Source organism: Cavia porcellus, unplaced genomic scaffold, assembly GCF_034190915.1.
Source record: "Cavia porcellus strain 051 isolate PalLab524CR breed Dunkin Hartley unplaced genomic scaffold, mCavPor4.1 scaffold_13, whole genome shotgun sequence".
NCBI classification, from domain to species: Eukaryota; Metazoa; Chordata; class Mammalia; order Rodentia; family Caviidae; genus Cavia; species Cavia porcellus.
This window is the reverse complement of record NW_026947496.1, coordinates 50,444,044-50,464,905: the sequence shown is the minus strand read 5'-3', so window position 1 is coordinate 50,464,905 and position 20,862 is coordinate 50,444,044. Positions and strand designations below refer to the sequence as shown.

At 36.3% G+C, this 20,862-nt stretch overlaps 1 protein-coding gene and 1 long non-coding RNA gene across 2 annotated transcripts in view; both read left to right on the top strand.

The window, feature by feature from the left end:
- The window catches only part of Suclg2 (succinate-CoA ligase GDP-forming subunit beta), a 267,332-nt gene that overhangs the window by 121,941 nt on the left and 124,529 nt on the right, over positions 1 to 20,862 (top strand). Inside the window, exons 3-4 of the mRNA XM_063260219.1 lie at positions 9,305 to 9,404; positions 10,234 to 10,324. Of these exons, the coding sequence (XP_063116289.1) occupies positions 9,305 to 9,404; positions 10,234 to 10,324 (191 nt within the window). The remainder of the gene's footprint in view (positions 1 to 9,304; positions 9,405 to 10,233; positions 10,325 to 20,862) is intronic.
- LOC134478559 (uncharacterized) lies at positions 10,331 to 19,737 on the top strand. Its single transcript, XR_010051273.1, has 2 exons — positions 10,331 to 12,926; positions 13,028 to 19,737. It is a non-coding gene; the product is annotated as an uncharacterized LOC134478559 (long non-coding RNA).

Here is a 20,862-nt window from a genome sequence, read left to right as displayed (position 1 = left end):
TAGGTCACTCCTACTTTTTACTTAACTCCAGCATAGCATGAACCACTGTACAAACTTTGAGTTTGTCTTACATTTTGAAAATAATCTTTTTTTTTTTACAGGAAATATGTATATTGTGGGAAACAAAAATACAAGCAAAGAAGAAAGTTATTCAGAGTCATAAGCAGCAAAGTTGGATGTGTCTTTCTAGTTTCCATCTGTACATCCACAACATACTATTTGTTGTGATTGAGTTTGTACTACAATTGTACAAACTTTAAAATGAAAAACAAAACCTTCTGAGTTCCTTTTTATGGCAGCATCATCAAGCTGTTGTTTGGCATTATCTGTAGCGTTTGCACGGTAGCAGATTGAATGTTTGGAGTATGTGCTTTTTTGCTAGAGGGAAGTAGTAAGATACATGCTTTGTAGTTGCTGCAACTAAACAACTGGTTCTTTTGATTGAGTCTCATTGCCCTCTTGAGAAGCTTTGCTAAGGTGTCCTGTTTGAGAGCTAGTTTTTCTGATTGGGGGTCTATTTAAGACCAGTATGGCAAAATTATTATTTAGCTTAAAAGCATTAAATATATAAAACAAAGATAATCATTGTGTTTTTCTGTTTAAATAATACACTTTAAAGTTATAAACTCTAATATTACTGGTTTATTGAAAATGTGAAATAAATTTGTGGGATTTGAAGTGCTCAATCCTGGCATGCTTTCCTGGTTTATTTAAAATTACATAATCATGATTTCAAATTTAGCTAAGAAAGCCAAAGAAATAGAAACAGAAAAGCACAGTACAGTATCTTGTCTTTGTTGTGTTGTTCACCTCTCCACATTTCTGTTCCCAGCCTTATCTGCCAGAAAAAAATGAAAAGAAAAAGAAAAGTTAAAAAACAGTTTTTTTTGTAATACTAGAGATTGAACTCAGGGGCTTTGCACTAAACTATGTATTAAGCCCGTTTATTTATTTATGTAGAACCAAGTTCTCACTTAAATTTTCCAGACTGGTCTTGAATTTATAGTCTTTCCACCTCAGCTTCCCAGAGTGCAGGGATTACAGGTATGTGCCATTTCACCTGGTTTTGTTTTATTTTTTCAAAAATATCCAAATGTTGAAGGACCTTTAGATTGTTACTAGTGTTCCACGATCGTAATATACTGTAGTGAAAATTGCTTATCTTTGTAGTTTACTTCCATGGAAATCAGTTTGCTCTACCAGAAGATCTTCTGAGAATATTGAGCAAATAGGTCTCCTGATTGTCTTAGAAGCATTTTAGAATTGATATTTTTTGTACTCTGTGTGTGTGTGTGTCGTGTCCCCCCCCCCCCCCCCGATCGAGGAACCCATGTCCAGCCTGTTCCTTGATTTGCTTTGGGCTCAGCAGTCTGGACAGGCAATTTGTTTCATTTCCCAATGGGCCTGTCTGGAGAGTGGGTCTCTATAAGGAGGGGAGCTAACTGGTTAGAGAGTGAAGTGTTCCAAAGATCATCTGTGTGCGAAAGAGGACAGGACTGGGTGGTAGATGAGAGATCTGAGGGTGCAGAGTTCTCAGGTTTAGTGTGAGGTGGGGCTTGACTGAGCCAAAGTCTTTCCCGAGGTATGCATTCTCTGAGACATGTCACTAGGGGCCCTGTCTCTAGGGGCTTAGTTACTTCATTTTAGGATCCCTTCTGAAAGGACTCACCCACAAGAAGCTGATGGGTCTGGCTCTGTTATGGAGAGGGCAACACTTAGAGAAAACTTTGGTCAGGAGACCATGGTCAGCAGGAAGATGGTAATCTACAGACATAGGGCAGAGATGGCAGACAGAGACTATTGTGGTCTAGGAACATACCTCACCTGTGGAGTGGCCAAGACAGGAATTGATTTAAATAGGAGGAATCAGGAAAAGGCGTGATCTCCAAATAGTAGTAATATTCCTATAAAAGTAAAAGAAACATTTTAAAGTACAGGTGCTGCCAGAAAATAGATTTTGTACATACATTTTAAAGTTCATGGTCATTCTACTTAGTTCTGAAGTTTTTGTTCCCATCAGTAATAGTATGAGAGTGAGGTCAAATTTGTGGTAGTTACAAGTGTTGCATAGGGATGACAAGTAAAAATGATCAAAGTACATATGCACCAATTCCCCAAGATGATTGTAATTGTTATATATCTACTAATAAGAAAATTTTAAAAGATGGACAAGAGAATCCTGATTTTTTTTTTTTTTTTTTTTTTTTTAATAGAGAAGCTTCCAGTTGTCTGCAGCTAAATGAAGGCTATTTTCCAGGTTTGGTTTTTAAGCCACTTAGAAAAGTTGCAGAGTAGTTCACTCTTGGTCTGCAAATTTGTGGGTGCAGCCATCAGATCCTTTTGTTACCATGCATCTGATTAATTCTTCGTCACCTGGATTAAGTTAGAACACATTTCCCAGAGTTCCTTTCCCTGTATGAATTCTGAGTTGGAGTTGACCAAAGGAGTACTTTGCATGCCATGAGAATGTATCCAGTTCATTGTGGTTGATTAGGTGCTGATGGTTGAAGAGATACTGGCAAAGGACTGTTGTGTTCTTGTTCTCTTCTCTGTGTCCAGCAGTTTTCCCACCTGCAGATACTGCTCATCACTCCAGTCCCCGATCACATCCTCTACAGCTTCTCCCTTTCTTACCACCTATGCATCTGCAGGTGCTGCTTCCATTGCTTGGCTGTGAGAGGAAGCCTGTGTCTTCTAACTTACATTTTCAGACCATCCCTCTCACAGTTGTGTAAGATTTAATTCCTATTGTAAATCCCTCAGCTGTAATTTGGATAGGCTGTGTTTCTCTAATTGAACACTGACTCATGTCCTTATTTTGAAAATCAAGGGGGAAAATGACTTTTTCATAGCTGGTTTATATTCCCTTCAAGTGTACCATAAAACACACTGGAAATGCTTTCAGTGTTCATAAATGCTTTTCATTTTCTGTGACTGCCTTCAGGATTGAAGCTACAAATGTTACACAGGTGTTTTTTTTCTATCCATGTATCTCATAGCATTGATCTACATAAAGCACAGTGGAGATGTCTTCTTCTGAAGAAACTTGTTTTTGTGAAAAATTACTATTCAAGTTTCTTCATTTGTAAATGATTCATTTAATGTTCTGTGGTTGCAACTTTATGGTATTAGAATATCTTTAATTACATACAGATGCTTGTATTAGAGCATATGGTTGTTTTTGCCATCAGTTTTAGAAGGGTCTGTCTTAAGGCTTACTTCTAGAAATATATCTTGCAATGTAGTTAGCACAATATGATTGGTTTATTAGTATTAAACTGCATTAAGTTTTATCAATATTAAAATGCATAAAAAGATCAAGATTATGTCTTAGTGAAAAGAAAAATTAGATATTGTAGCTGAATTGAGTGTTTCTCGAGGTAATTTTTATTAAGCTTTAAAAATTTTATCAAGAATGTGTATGAATAGTTAGGAAAGCAGTAAATAACATCAGTGACAAAAACAAAATAGTACTTTAATTTATCGTAGCTTTTAATTAGGCCTGTAATGTAATAAATAGACAGTATTTTTAAGAGAATGACATTATGAAACAATGGTATAATACTTCAATTTAGAAATTTTCATAGGGACTAAAATGATTATTATTTTCTTGAAAACATAAGCATGTTTTGTGCTAAGATAACACCTTTAAAATCAATAAACTGTTCAAAGTGGCATGATTAGAAATACACAGTATTTGAATGGAAGAATTATTTTGGATAATGTGGGAACTAATTATATACTATACTTGGCAGGAAGATTTAGACTTAAAACTTGTATAAAAAGCCTACTTAGGACCGGGGATATTGCTCAGTGGCATAGTGCCTGCCTGCCAAGCACAAAACCCTGAGTTTGATTTGCAGTACCAAAACAAAACAAAACAAAACAAAACAAAACAAAACAAAATGTTATTAGTAAAGGATTTATTAATGTGAAATAATGTTCCCCTAAGTAATTTGCTATTTCCTTTACAAAATCCCTGTTCGAGAGAGGGTTCTATTTCCATCTTTCACTTATATTTGAAATTCACTCTTTTAAATATCGGAGACTAAAAGTCTCTGATGGGCAGCAGTTTCCTGGTCCAATTCAGTCAAGTGATGTGACCAATGATGGAATGGTTTATTCTTAAGTCTTAGAACTTGCAGTTCTCTGTCCCAAACTTGGTGAGCCCATGTCAGGTATGTGGGAGGTTGGCATAAATTTTTCCATTGCAAAGTTGTCATTGGGTAAAAGGAAAGAATCATCACAGTATTGCAACAACCTAGTTACAACCTGAAGAAATACTTATTAGTCCATAGGAGATACTATAGTAACAATTGAATATTGACTATTTTGAAGTTTGGGTTCAGGAATCATAATGAAAGTACCTAAGTTAGTTCATTTCCTTTGGGAAATTGGCATTTAGGCCTCTCACTTATCTCCTATAATTTTATGTTCTTTTATGAAAGTTCATCTTTCTGTAATATCTTTCTCAAGTCTTCTCTTGCCTTCCTGCTCTCCGTTCTGTTTGCCTTCTGGTAATAGGTAAATCTGAAATACATTTTAACAGTCTCAATTAGGATTCTATCAAATCTGATGAAAGGTAATTGCCATGCTAGAAATTACACAAAGCAGTTCTGCTGAAAACTAGATATTCCAATTTTGCTCTAGTCAGTGAACCATAGAAATTAGTTTCCTCAACAAGTCCAATGTTACTGACTTGAAATAGATGATCATTGTGGTAGTAATCTCACCACAATGTCATGTACATAGTGCTATATTTTGCATTTTGGAAAGTATTATATTTTGTGAGAGCAATGCTGAATAAAAGCCAGTTGGGTTATACAAATACTTGATTCATCAGTAAACTGTTTTCAAAATGGTAGTGGAAAAATAACTTCTTGATACTCATGATTTATGTTCTCACACAATTATTGTGGTCTCGACTATGATTCTGAACTATGTCTCATGAACATTATTTTGCATAAATGTATTTTCAGAGTATCATCTCTGAAACACCAAGCAAATCATTTTTACAAAGCTTGCTTGATTAAAAACATATTTATTCTTTGTTGTGCTTTTAATGAATTTAACTTTTTTCCATTAGATTTAATAGTGTATCCAAGAATATTTGCTATGTAGTGTGAGATATGGGAGGCTAAAAATTAGCATAGAATTGTATTAGAATAACATTTATGGTTAAAAAAAAGAGAGGCAGACATTTACAAAACATCAGAGTAAATATGACTACGTGTAAGGTTTTGTTTAGGTTTCTAAATGGCCCTAAATAATTGTTTTCTAAAGTAATATGATATTTGAGAATCTAAAGCACTGGAAACCTGACCAGGAGTACATACTGTCTATTATCAGAAACTCAATGGAAAAGGAACAAAATACAGTGCATATATTACGTACTTAGGCTTCTACACATAAGAGTAGCATTTAAGAGCAAGCACAATCCAATAATATGGTTATTAATGTGTAGGTGTAATATATTTCTTTGTACAATTCATTAGAGTAAGATTTCCTGCTTTCTCTTTAGCTTATTATCCTAAAATATGTTAAGTCAAATCATGAGAAGAACATTGAATTTCTTAAATGGGCATTCTTTTATAACTTTCGGATAACACGAGATAATGTTTTTAAAAGGGGGAAATTTGAGTTTTTGGAGAAATCTGATCTATAAACAAAACAGCAACAGTGATGTTAAATGGAATCAATTTTGGTAAGTACTCAATGAAGAGATTAGTTACTGTTGTACAAGATTTGGCTACTTTTCTTAATATTTATCACCTTGAGTAAATCTGAATTAAATTACTTTGTGACCAGTTTCCTCAAGAGGAGGAAACTTGCTTTATTTTGGCTTCTCATTGCTATAGTGATTTAGTACTTGAGATTATTTTTGTGAACTTATTTTTGACCTGGAACCTAAGTTGCCAAAGATATGCAGAGATTAGATAATCTTCCCACTGATAGGTGGGACTAGGGTGGTGGAGCACTTGCCTTGCAGAAGATAGGCCCCGAATTCAACCCCAACACTGCAATAAAAGTAAAGCAGAATTGTTACCTAATAAATAGATTCACTGTCCACAGTGTTTGCCTGGTGACTACCACATGGATGTCTGACCATTTGGTGTATCTAGGCTGCCTTGAGTACAGAGGAATTTTCTTGGGCTGCATATAAATATATAATACAATTAATGTATATAAATGAAATTCTTTCCTTCTGTTTTTCTTTTCTTTTGAGACAGGGTCTCACTATGTAGCTCAGGCTGTCTTTAAACTTGCAGTGATCATTCTGCCTCAGCCTCCTGAGTACTGGGATTACGGGCATGTGCCACCATGCCTAGCTCTGTTTTATATTTTAACTTACTAAATTATTGAACAAAATCATAAACCCAAATTTATTAAGTAAGAAAATGCATACATTTGCGTAATAATATTAAACACCTGTCTTCACAGGTACACACATATCTGTATTAAGAATCACTGTTTTACTTGCCAAGCCACATAGGTAGAGGTACAGATAAACTCCTAACACACATAGGTTTTCATCACACAGTCTGCCCTCAAGCTCTGTGCAATGGAGTTGTGAACAATATCACCTCAAATCTCATACTGTTAAAAGTTAAGTTCTTGTAGGGACACATTGCTAGCTGTCCAGGGCCACATGCCTGGTTATTACTTGTATGTTATGGAATCTATTTGAGATGAAGTCAGATGGTAACAAGAGTAATTGAAAGCTCTTTATTGAGGCTACAACCATTTCTGTGTCTTGATAGTAAGTAACCAGAACTGATCACAGCCTATGTAGTGCTGGTTAGTGATGCCCAATTAGGTGTGCTGTCTGGCTTCTAAATTGTACTGTTGCAGAGCTTGGATAGGAAAGCATCTCTTCTTCCCTGGATGGCAAAGATATGAAAAATGATAGTGACAATGGAATGCTAGTTAGCTTTTGAAAAGATTTAAAATTATTAGAGTTAAACATTTGAGTAGACAGAAAAAAGTTTTTTTTTTTTTACACTTGATGCCCTCCAGATACAAATTAGAGATGTCTTCAGCTGACACTAACTATAATGATGATAGTTATATTGTAATTGTTTTTTTAATGTACAAGGAATTGAAATAATCATTCTAAGTACTGTATTTCAGTGTATCATAATGGTCTAGATTTGACCTCTTTACAGAGGCATGCTACTTTTACCTTTCTGAATCTCAGTCTTTTTTAATACAGAAAATGAGAGGTATTTGAGTTGGAGGGTTTTTCTTGTTTGATTGCTTGCAGTAGTGGCAGTGAACTCCAGAACCTCATGCAGGCAAGGCAAATACTCAATACTGAGCCCAAGTATTTCTAACTCCACTTTCTGTACTTTTACTACTTTTTTTGCACATACTAGCCCAAATATACAGTAAATTCTTTTTTTTTTTTTTTTTTTTTTTGTCTTTTTTGAGACAGGGTCTCCCTATGCAGTTCAGGCTGGCCTTGAGCTCACTTTGTAGCCCAGGCTTGTCTCAAACTCACAATGATCCTCCCACCTCAGCCTCTCAAGTGCTGGGATTACAGGTGTGAGCCACCATGTCCTGCCAGTAAATTCATTTTAACTGGTCCTTTTTGTAGTGAGTTTCTGATAATGAGGAGTGAGCATAGCTTGTCTTAAACTCAGGTTGATGGGAACCACTTTATTTATCACGAGTCATGTTAACTGATGATGTGGTTTATGTTTAAAGCATATATTGTCCAAGTGTGTAGAAGACTGTACTCTTAAGAAGGAACTGTGTTTCTAAGAGAAAGGTAATCCTGTTTTACTGAGTATAAATGCATACAGCAGAGAAGAAGACCAACTCATGAAGACTGTGACTGAGTTGTGATGTGTCAGTGACCTTCTGAGTTAGTACTAAAATCCTCCTGTAGCTCATTACCTGCAGGATAATAGTTTTTATGGTTCTTCCAGTTTTGACCTTTTCAGCGTGCTTATGAGTAACATGGATGGAGTGACAATGATAGCTGAAATAGCCAATGATTTAGAGATTTCTCATTATATATGAGTTATGGGAGATACTAGTAAATGTTAGGGTTTCTTTGACCATCTCTGAAATGATTGTTTTGATTCTTTACAATATGCAAATAAATTAACTAATTGATCAAGGAAGTGACTAATAATACATATGCTTTCTCAGAATCAGGGGTAACACATTTTTATGGTTTACCTCATTTCTTAAAACAACGCTTACCATCTTTTCACTCAGGAAACTGAGTCTCGAGAGACTTGCCTAATACTGTATAAGTGAGAAATAAAGGTTGCACTGAGACCTGGATCTGAAGATGCTTAATCTGGTGAGCTCAACCAGAAAGCTATAGCAGCCCTATAGAAGATTCTGATTTTAACCAAATGTGACTCAAATAAACATGGCCTTTGAAGATGTACATTTTTTTGGTTTATTAAGCATACTTCATTTAGTGTTCTCACCGGTTTGCCTTCTCCCCTTTTCCTGTCTCTTCCTCTCCCCTTCTTTTCTTCTTTCCTCTCTGCCTCCCTTCTTCCCAGCTTTTCTGTTTGCCAGATGTCTCATTTATCACTGGATTGTTTCATACACCCAGCTTCCCTGCTAGACTCATAAAGAGACTTGAGTTTATAACTGTTCTAAAAGGTCAAGAATAGACAGTTCTCATTCTGTCTTTGAGTATGAAAAACAGATATTCCACAACCATGTTCCCCAAGGATTTTTTTTTCTTATCGTGCCAATATTAAAAAAATATTGTTAGGTTTCGGTTTTTATCCATTTCTTCATTTCCTCTGCCCTTGCCCAGTGCTGTCAATCTGTAGAACACCTGCACTGAAAACTGTTGGATCCAAAGAATACAGTTATTAAATGTGGCCTTTGTGTCTCGTCTTGAAATCTTTTCTTCCTGGTCTTTCCTTTCACATGTCCCATGGCTGACAGGTAGTTAATTCCTCTGGCTGGTGGATTGGTGTTCCTGTCACATGGTATTGTCATTACACAGTAAAACTAATATTGCCATCCTGGGTTTACTTAGCATCTTTTGACACACTCAAAAGCGTAAGGGAGCACATGCCATCTCTTGGGGCACTTGAGTATTGGCTGATTAAACAGGTAGGAAGCTTTGAGTATTCTTGTTGAGCAAACTTTGTACTTAGGCACACTGATGATTTTTGAAGTTCTTTATTGCTTTTATTTTCAAAGTTGATTTGAGAACACTTTTACCTGGCATTTGGAAGTTATATATCATTACTGCTTTCTTTGTTCCTTATAAAAAAAAGAGGAAAATGAATTTAAAATCAGCTACCAACTCTTCTTTTTTCAGATGCAAAAGAGATTGTTTTGAAAGCCCAGATCTTAGCTGGAGGAAGAGGAAAAGGTGTCTTCAATAGTGGCCTGAAGGGAGGTGTTCATTTAACAAAAGAGTAAGTCTGAGAGTTTTAATTCCTTGTTTTTGAGCCACATAATGTAGAGGGTTTTGCTCATGATTGAGAGGCCTAGTGAGGAGTGCTGGTTGTATGGAGGGAGGTGTAGGAGCAGATCATAACAAATAGAGGAAATAGTATCTGTAGAGGGCTCCAGGAACGACGTAGTTTCCTTCTGCTTTCTTAAAAGGTTTGTTCTTCCCTAATTGGTAGAAATTTTATATTTCTTTCTCATACAATAAGCAGTTCATCATAAATGTTTGAAATACTACTACTTGTGAGTGAAATGATGCTTTATGTCATTTCTGTTAAAGCTCCTAGAGTAGCTCCATATTACCAGTAACATCAGATCCTCTCACCCAGTAGTTTATACCTGCTTTCCTCTGAGACTGTCTTCAATGTTATCTCCCAACACTGATCATTTATTCTTCTTATCCGTGGTTGTGTTACGCATCCTTCTTTTATTTAAATCTTTATCTTGTTTATTCCTCTCATCCTTTTGTATTTCCCAAATTGTCCACTCTCAAATATTTACTCAAGTTTTATCTAAATCTGCTGTATATCTCTGCAATGTCTCTTTGTGATGATTGTAACTAATGTGGAAGGGAGTGAACAATGCAGAGATCAGAAAACAAATTTTTATATTTATGGCTTTCATTTACTCTATATTTTGCTCTCAACTCTAGCACAGCGCTAGGCACATAGTAATGAGTGGAAAGATTTGAGTTCTGGGAGTGGGGGATGGGCCTTGCAGTGTAGACATGAGGGTGCATAGACTCTACTGAAAATGATTTTCAACCAACATTGATTTTTCTTTTTTTCCTCTCAGCCCCAATGTTGTGGGACAGCTGGCTAAACAGATGATTGGGTATAATCTAGCAACAAAACAAACTCCAAAAGAAGGTGTGAAAGTTAACAAGGTAATATGGATGCTTTTGATCATTTTCTTTATATGTGTTTTTAAAAAATTAGAAGAAAACCATACTTCAGTTTTGACAGCATCTAATGAAGCATTGCTCTTTGGCAATTTGCCATTTAATTATTTAAGCCTCACATGATCTGTTTAGCAAATGGTGGGTGTGCCTTTGAGGAGAAATCAAAAGACTTCTGGTATTTTATTATTGTTTGCATTTTGTAAAAGTGAGTAGGGGTACGTGAACAGTACTTTTCTCATTCAGAACGCAGATGCATCCTTTAAAGCTGTGAAGGGATTGGTAAGAAGGCCTTATATTAAGTGATGAGCATATCCTCCACCATTTGTCCCCACTTTCAGTCCTGATTATCACAATTGCCTTTTGTGCTTTTCTTAAGTGTCCCTAAACCTGTGGTGAACCTATGGCACATGTGCTGTAGCAGAATGGTTTTATCATTGAAAACTCTGAAACATTCACTATCACTGCCCTATATCATAGTTTAAGATTCTGAGCTACCTTTTTTGCTGGGTGTTGTAGTTAGGGGTTGCAAGGAGAACAATTATATATAGGACATATAATTTATAGTATTGTATTTATAATGGTCATCCAACAAGTCAAATATAAAGAAAGTGTGAAAAACCTGTCCACAATACTAAAGACCTGGAAAATCCAACTGAGGCCCTAGATCCTATTGCACTAACCTTCATGAATTCAGCTGAAAACCTAGAGCCCGTGATAATTCCTCTCATGAGTCCAACTGAAGGCCCAGAGCCTATAATGACTCATGCAAGTCTGCTTTACAGATCTGTGCTGAGAAGCCCCAAAGGTCAGTGGTAGAAGCTAGAAAGTCAATGGAGTGAACAGTGAAGTACATATCTGGAAGCTAGTGTTATAAGCTTCTCCTGGAGATTAAATAGTATATATCTTCCCTTTGGAGCAAGGAAGGGATACTCAAAGTAAGGACCAAACCTCCCCTGAAGTGAACCATTGCCATTCTCAGTGTTGTAGTCAGGGGTTGCAAGGACAACAATTATATACAGCACACAGAATTTGTAATACTACTTTATGATGATCACCTGGAGTTAAATACAAGAAAGTGAAGAAAATCTGTCCACAGCACTAAAGACCTAAAAAATCCAGGCAAGGGCCTGGATGCCCCAGTAAATGTCCTGTGTGAGTCCAGCTAAAACCACCTTGAACCCGTGACAACCTCCCCCATGAGTCCAACTAGAGGTCTAGTGCCCATGACAAATGACTCATGCAAGTCTGTTTTATGGATCTGTGTTGGGAAACCCCAGAGATCAGCGGTGGAAGCTAGAAAGTCTACGCCAGGAGGATGAAGGATCTGTTCCAACAGGTTGAGTGAGGGTTCTACACTGGAGCTAAGAAGCAACACTCAATATAAGAACCAGGGTTCAGGGGCCAGGGATTTAGCTCATTGGCATAAGCACTTGTCAGGCATGTGCAAGGTTGAGTTTGATCCTTGGTAAACAAACAAACAAAAGAACCAGGGCTCCTCTGAAAATTACCACAGCCATCCTCAGTGACAATGAGGTCCTGAGCTCCTCCAGTGATGATAATATTCCAGTATGTATCATGCAACCAGTGCAACAAACCTCTTGAAGATTAAACAGCACACATCTTCCCCTCCAGAGCCAGGAAGCAATGCTCAGTGTAAGGACCAGGGCTTCTCCAAAGTGAACCATAGCCATTCTGAGTGACAAGGTTCTGAGCTCCTCTGATAATGGCCAAACTCATACTGGGGAAGACAGCATGACAAGATCCATCCTCCAGGAGAACAAGTGGTTCCAAACAACAACACTTGCGAACCCACAATGCCGCATTCTTCCTCTCCATGTCTCCTTTTATGCTGGCAACTTTCATCAAAGGTGTGCCACCTACACCCAGCACCATGCTGATTTAGTTCAGCTGGTATTAAGTTCACCACCAGATTTTAATCCATAACACTGAACAACAAGGTTCTGAATTCCTCCGATGATAACAGCTGAGTTCATATCAGGGGAGCTAGCATGGGAAGCTCCTCCAGAAGAGCCAACAGCTCCAAACAGCAACACTTAGAATCCATAATGCTACTCTTCCTCTATCAGTCTCTTTTTATGCTGACAGTAGTCCTCCAATGGGCCATCTACACTTAGCACCCACACTGATTAAGTTCAGCTTGGTGTTTTAAGCTGATCACCAGTTACTAATACACCACACTTGAAGTATGTTGTATTAAAGTCTGCTGGGGCACCCACTTGTGGATAGGGTTGTACACATGTGTATACCCACATGCACAGCATATACACACAAAGTAAACTCTGAGAAACTTGCCTTGACTATGAACTTCTGAATGGCAGAGCTGATGCCACGATCTGCCTCTCTTGCCAGGTTTCTCACCCATGCAGTCTCCTTGCATGGAAGCAACAGAACCAACTACTTCATTTGCAGGACCCAGTGTAAAGTAGCAAGAAGGGACCCTTGTTCAAATTTCAAGACATCTATAGTGAAAATGGGTTCAAAAATAGGATCCATCTGTAAATCCTGTATACCAGACCTAGGAGTCATGGTTAGAAGCTCCTGTTCCAGTAGGGCCCCACTCTTAGGGGTAAGCACCTGTTTATTTTATTGACACAGATCAATGTTCTCTATCATTGTGCTATGCTTCTTGGACACTGAAGTGGTATTTTTTTTGTTTACACTTTTCAGAGAAAGAATTTTGTGGAAAACTCTTGACATGATTTAAAAATAGTCACTGGCTAGTATACTGTGAAAATATCTACCTTAACACCCATACAAGGGCATTAAGCTAGAGGAACACTGGAATCCTGACACGTCCTGAGCTCCATCTCACTAAACCTCTCTAAATGTTAAGGAAGCAGAAGAAAGCTGCTGTTGGTCATGTCCCTCTACTGCTGCCCTGTTGGTGGTGTAAGAACCGTTTAAAACTGATTTGTTCTTTAGCCTGAACTACTTTTATTACCCTTTAAATCTGGTTATTATGCTTTATCTGTGGGACTCACTGAAAATTTGCTTACAGAGGGAATAATTAGTATTTTTAGTTGTAGAAACTGTGTTTTATGTGGCCACATGGGATTTTAGAGTTTGTGGTACTTTTTAATGTATATAAAAATGAACACACAAAGCAGATTCACACTATATAGTAATGGAGTCCTATAAAGAATTAGTTTTGTAGATTTGTTCTTGAAATAGTGGAGGGAAGTGCATTCTTGTAAATTGAGTCATTGCTAGAAAATTACACGTGATTTATTTTTAAATAGTTTTCTGATTGCAGAAGTCTTTAACACATAAAAAATTCCATTTGTACAAAAATATAAAATTCAGAAAAATAAAAGTTTCTTGTGCTATCACCTCACCCTAATTGTCATATATTACTTTTGTTCTTTTAAAATGCAAATTGTCTCCTCATGTGTCTATAACCACAGCATTTTACATACAAATTTAAAGACTGCATTTTTTAGCTTACAGAACCTTAGGCTTCTATCCATGTGAATCCATATGGTTTCATCTTTTTTTTTGCTGGAGGCATAGTATTTCTGTGAATAAGTATAATGGTTTACTGAGCACCCATTGATACACTTTTTTTTTTTTTTTTTAGTGAAATCAGCACTGAATGTTTGAATACTTTGATATGTGGGGGCTTTAGCCATGATAATGGCCCTGTCCTTCATTTTCAGAAGCACTATGATATAAATTCTAGCAATACTATTGTTCGCTGATTAGAATGACATTGGGCTGGTTTCTTGAGTTCAATTTCAGCATATGTAGAGATGGGGACAGCTATCACAAAGAGAATGAGAGATGGGATGGTAGTTACTATTGTCTTCCCTAATTTGGAACTTGAGGATCTAAAACGCCTTCATCATCCTGTAATGATTTGATTAGTTCTATAATATGCAATAAGTATATAAAGTGGATGAAGATGGGGACAACTATTTGTAAGAAACTAGAGACAGTTAGATAGACAGGGAAGATCTCCAGTGGACTTGCTTTGAAATCTGTATTTCTTTAATTTTTTTAACTGTTTTGTTCTGTTTTGATATGTTTAATCTTACCCTCTTTGAGATGTAAAACAAATGTGTAGGACTGATAACCATATTACTGAGCTTTTGTTTAATCATAGAGCAGAATGGTTTGTAGTGTCACTTTTTGAATGTCATTCTAAATACTTTAATTCTATAACCTGAACAGCTATTTCTAAGATGACAATGTGTAACTTATCAACCAGCAATTTCTTACCGTTTGTTTTTCTGTAATTTTGTATTATTTCTAACCCTTTTTTTTAATCTCCATGTATTTTTTTTGTTTCCTTTTCTTTAAATAAAAAAAAATGTCAAAAAAAAATTCAAAATGCACACAGAGTCTATTGAGTATTGCAACAAAAGTAACAGTCTCATCCAGATTTTTGTTTCCCAGGATATTCAGTGAACACTCCATCTTTCTTGAGCCATTGGGTTGAAAGAGGAGGAACTGACCTGGAGTCAGGGATTAAAAGTCATCACTTAGTATTTACTATGCAGCTTGAAAGAGCAAGGATAAACTTTTAAGGATTTATAATATGTGAATCCTAAGAGTGAGAACTAGGATAGATTTGCTTATATGGTTAAGAAGGATATTTTGGGCTTATTTTATGTGCCAGGCATAGTGCTCATTTCTGGGATGTAGATATGATGTTTTCAGGCTGAAGTCTTTTTCTTTTTGTGTGTAAGTGTTTCCACATTTAGGAGCCAACATTTAAACAGGTGTAATAATAATTAACCTGTTAGAAAGAATTTTTACAGATTAAGTTAATACTGGCTTAGAAACTTAAGATAGGCGATGTTCGATGCGTATCTCATAGTCTGTTCAGGCTGTTATAAAAAAATATCACAATTTGAGTTGCTTATAAACCACTGAAATTTCTTTCTTATAGTTTGGAGGCTGTGAAATCTAAGACTTGGACACCAGCATATTGGTGTCTGGTGAAGATCCGTACAATGCCAAGATTTTTGCTATTCCCACATAGGAGAAGAGATGAGGGATCTTTCTGGGGTCCTTTTCAGATGGGAATAAGTTCTTTTCTTTCAAGTTCCACCCTTACAATCTAATCACCTTATAAAAGCTCTGTCTCTAGCTACCATCACATAGGATATTATCTTTCAACATAGCAATCTGAGAGAACACAAACAGTTCTAAAATGTAGCATAAATGAAATCAAATAGTATTACATAACCTTTGGGAAGTTTGTTTTTATTTTTTTTTACCCCCCAATCAGGTTAATTTTGTAGACATTCATTGAGGTTCTTGTTTCAGAGGTTTGTTCCTTTTTAATACTAAGTAGCATTCTGTAATACTGATGTACCACAGTTTGTTTAACTGTCATCTGTTGAAGGCCTTCTGGGTTGTTTCAACCACTCTACATCCTTTTGTAACCAGATGTTGGTGTGAATGTTACATCTTCATTTCCAGGGAGATACTGTTGAGTTATATTTTAGTTGAGTGATTCATCTTTTCAGAAATTGACAAATGTTCTCAAGGGACTGTACTATTTTACATAACTTCTCATAGTACATGAATAACCATTCTAGGCAGCATTTGGTAGTGGTATTTTTTTCTTTTATTCTAGTCATTCTGATAGGGGTGCTGTGATATTTCATTCTGATTTTAATTTGCATTTCCCTAGCAGCTGAAGATGTTAAACATCTTTATTTGCTTACTTGCCATCTGTGTATTGTCGTTGGTGAATTGTTCTTTATGCCTGCTGTGGTCTGAATGTCCCCTCCAAAATTTATGCTGAAACTTGACTCGTATTGTTGTGGCATTAGAGATAGGACCTTTTGAGAATGCACAAGGGCTCTGCTGCCGTGAAGGGGTTTGTGTGCCTTCTGAAAAGCTGAAGAAAACTAGCTTAGACCTTTTTGTCTCTCTGCCTTCTGACATGTGAGGATGCAGCAAAAGAGCACTCACTAGCTAGAGTGATAGCACCTTGATAATGATGTCCTAGAATTCAAAACTGTGTGAAAAAATAATTTATTGTTATTGTTGTTATTCATTTAGAGGTAGAGTATCACTTTGTTACCCATGGTGACCTCTAACTAACTAACAAATGTGATCCTTGTACCTCTGCCTTCTAAGTGTCTCAGATGCAAGTATATACCAAAAACCATTTGGCTTAAGTTTTTGTTCTTTGTACTCTCTGGTAATTTGTTTGAGTAGCACAGATAGTAAAAGACAGTGTCTTTTGTTTATTTTCCAATTAGATTATGTATTTTATTACTACTGAGTTCTGAGATTTATCCTAGATGCTGGTCAGTTTGAAGTGTGCTTCTCAAATGTTTTCTCCTGTTACAAATTCATATATTCCTGATCTTCAATGTTATGTTTTACAAAATGTCTTAATTTTGATGAAGTGAAGTACATCAGAGTTTCTTTTATGAATTGTTGGGCTGTTGGAATGAGATCTGAGAACTCTATATCCAACCCTAAGTAACAAGATTTGCTCTTTTTTTTTTCTAAAATTTTTTATATATATCTATTCAAGTTGGTACTCAAATTTAGGTTAATTTGTATACAATGATAGACTTAGGTTGAGGCTCCTCTCCCACCTGTGGATGTTCACTTATTTCTGAAATACTTTTTTAAAAGACTTATCTTTCCTACTAAAATGCATTGACAACTTTGTTGAAAGTCCACTAGTTATATTTATTTGGTCCTGTTTTAGGGTTCTTTTTTCCCTTTCACTGGTATATTTGTTTATCTTTCTACCACTACACAATCTTAATTTCTATAGCTACATAAGTTACGAAGGTGCGGATACTAATTTCCTTACTTTATTCTTTTTTAAGGCACTTTAATCTATTTCAGTTCTTATGCTTTCCTATAAACAATTTAAAATAATCTTGTCTTTATTTATAAAAAATCTTGCTAAGAATTTTGTTAAGCTTTTATATCAGTTTAAAGAGAATTGATGTCTTTGCTATATTGTCTCACAGTCCATTAATACAGTGTGTCTCTTCTTTTAGGTGGATTGACTTGATTCCTTTCATCATTATTGGGTAGTTCTCTGTGTACTATATAAGGTTGGCATAGATGTTGTTAGATTCACACCTATTACTTCTCTTTTTTTTTTTTTTTTTTCAATAGCAGTTAATAGTGGCACTGGAACCTCAATTTCATTGTCCTACATGTTCCTTAAAGTTGCTGTTAATTCCATTCTAAATGCTTGGTAACTTTTTCTAGTGAAGCATTGTGGACCTGGAGATTTCTTTCTCTCTTCTTGTTGGGATTGCTGTTTCGCCAGCTCCTCCAGCATCAGGTTTAAGACTGATGAGACAAAAGGAAGAGAGAGGGGACTTCCCACCACGTCCTGCCTTGTATTTCAAGCTAGCTAGTCTGTCGTCTTTATAACTTTGAGTCATTTTAAGTTATTTATCTATCTATGTTATGGTCCAAGGTTTTATTTGTATTAGAACAAATGCTAACACTAAGGTGTTAAGGGAAAATGTATTTCTGTACCATCTGTTCAAACTCAAAAGTCTCAGTGTTACAGAAACTTTTAATTTTTATGTTTACTTGAGATGCTAAACATAGCTAAACACACCCATGCATTCATACACTGCACTTGTTTTCTGACTCTGTGCCAATGTGTGATGTGTTGCTTGGGATAGGAAAAGGGAATTGAGGTAGCACTGTTCATCCTGGGGCACATGAGTCACAGTACTGGTTTCTGCTCTGCAGTAAAATTTTAAAAATATAGTCTTTTAGTCATATTCCTTCATAATTATTTTATAGACAGTTTGTACACAGGCATTTGTCAACAGACAACAATTTGAATAGAAAGGTACTCAAAAAAGAAATGGACAGATTTGGTGGTCAAATAGGGTCACTCCCACTGCAGATACTAACCTCGTTGATCGGCAAAGGAGAGAGACCCTTTCCCACAGGTACCAAGGAGTCATAGTCCCTGTAGGAAAGGAGAAAGGCCCCACCTTGCCCCTGCTGCAGACATCAGAACCTCATGTGCCCAGTGGGTGAGACAACTGACTCCACAGCAACACTGATGCCTCGTGGGCCCTGTGAGTAAGAACGAGCTCTTTATATACTGCTGACACCAGGGCTGTATCCCTCCTGTGGCTCAGAGTAGCAGAAGTTATAGCCAAAAGACTGACCTGATTGAAGGTGACACTGAAATCCAAGAGGAGAGTTTTACTCCAGCAATAAAATGTTAACTTGCTTTTAGAGACTAAGCGATAGAATATGTTTGAAGACAAGCTTGGAGGGCATGAAAGCTAAATGGGTGTTTACAGAGATCCACATGGATGCTGAGATCCGGTCCTGTATACTGTTGTGTGCGGCAGTAGTTAGTGGATATAACCTTTTCGAGGGAAAAAATATGAAGGAGATAGCATTTAATCTAGTAGTATCCTTGAGTCTTGTACTTCTTTCTATATCTACCAGAAATTACTGAGTTACCAAAATCAATATGTGGGTAGCCTTACTGTCTTCACAAAACTTACAGACCTTTTGCTCTGGTTGAGAGCAGATCTTAGGATTTGTCTGTTTCTAGTTGATATTTGATGCCACTGTTATTGTTGACTTTACTCGTATACCCAAGGTAATATTCAGTAAGTCACCAAATTATGAACAAGTTCCATTCCAAGAGAATTGTTTGGAAGTCAGATTCCTCCATAAACCAACAAAAGTGAATTTGATATGGTACATCTGTGAATGTTTGCAATTTGAATATTTGTAAGGCAGAAACTTATTGTAGTTATTGCTGTCAATTTGCTTTCTGTGTATACCAATATCTGGATTGCCTATAGGTCATAAACATACTGGGGGCAGACTACCAAAGAACCAGGCACTGGGACAAAGCCGCAAACTCTGGCACAAAAACAAGCAAACAAATAATAGAAATACAAAAAGCATCTATAAACTCTGAATTTCACCAGAACCAGTTTAATGGGTCATGATGGAGAAAAAAAGCATAAGCCACACAGCAATAAGATCTGAAAGATTATCGATGAAGGTAAAATTGTTCAATATGGTGCTTAGCAAATTTAAAGAAGATATAACTAATCAGATAATAACCCTAATAAAAAAAATGATTGGGCCATCTAGAGAAGGCACTAATAAAAATCTAGTGGAACAAAAGAAAGAAATGCTTAACATGAGCACCCAGCAGGAAAAGAATCCATACAAAAGTTCCAAACAGAAGTAAAAGAACTAAAATTTCAATTGAAAATGAGTGGATAGTAGAAATGACCAGTTTGAGGATAGTGTCAAATCTAAGGACAAGGTTGTGATCAGTGATTAATTAATGAGAGATATCTTAAAAACAACAAGAGGAATATTAAAAATGGATCCAACAACTACTAGATGACTTGAAGAATAGTGTAGGTCTTAGATAAAAAGCAAAATAGGTGACATCACAATCTTAAGACTTGCAGTTACACTATAAAACTACAGTGATTAAAATAGCATACAGTGCCACAAAAGCAGATATGGTGAGTAATGGAAAAGCATAGAAGAAGCAGAAACAACCCCAAGGACATATGACTATTTGATCTTTGACAAGGGGCAAAAAGTACACCAGATGAAAGAAAGCCTTTTTTAAATGGTTCTAGGAAAATAGGATATCCACATGCAGAAGATGGAGTGTAGAGCCATATATTTTTCTGTGTACTGAACTAAAATCAAAATGGACCAGAGATCTAAATGTTCAAACAGAAACAATCTGCTGAAAATATAAATTAGGTAAACTCTTGAGTACATAGATATAGGCAAGGAAGTTTTGAAAAGAACCCCAATGGCACAAGAAATAATGCCAAGAATAAACAAGTGGGATTGTATCAGAAAAAGAGCTTCTGCACAGCACTGGAAACAACTGATGGAGATAAACTACAGAATAGAAAACCATTTTTTCCAGGTATTCCTCAGACCGTAGACAACATGTAGAATATATAAAGAACTCGAAAGAATCACTCCTCAAAATATGAGCTCCACTCAAAAAATGGGCAATAGAAATGAATGCATACTTCTCAGAAGTACAAATGACCAATAAGTACATGAGACTGTGTTCAACATCACTGGAGGAATTCAAATTAAAAATATATTGAAATACCAGTTAGCACATTAAGAATGACTAGCTTAACAAAATCTAATAATAACAAATGTGGGCAGGACATTGGAAAAAGAGAAGTGTTCTACACCATTAATAGGATTGTAAAATAGTATAACCACTATGGACATCACTGTGGAGAATCCCCTAAAAACTAAACTTAGAATTCTGTTAGGCCAAGGTATCCCCACTTCTAGGTATCTTCCCCAAAGAAATGAGCATAGTAGAAGGATTCATTTATACTCACGTTTATCGCAGCACAATGCAGTGTGCTGAGAATAGCTGAGTCTTGGAAACAGCACATATACCCATCAGCAGATGAATGCATACGGAAAACATGATATTATATGATAGAGTTCTACTGTGTCATAAACAAAGATAAATTTGAAGCATAGGTAAATGATACAACCTGAAAACCTAATTT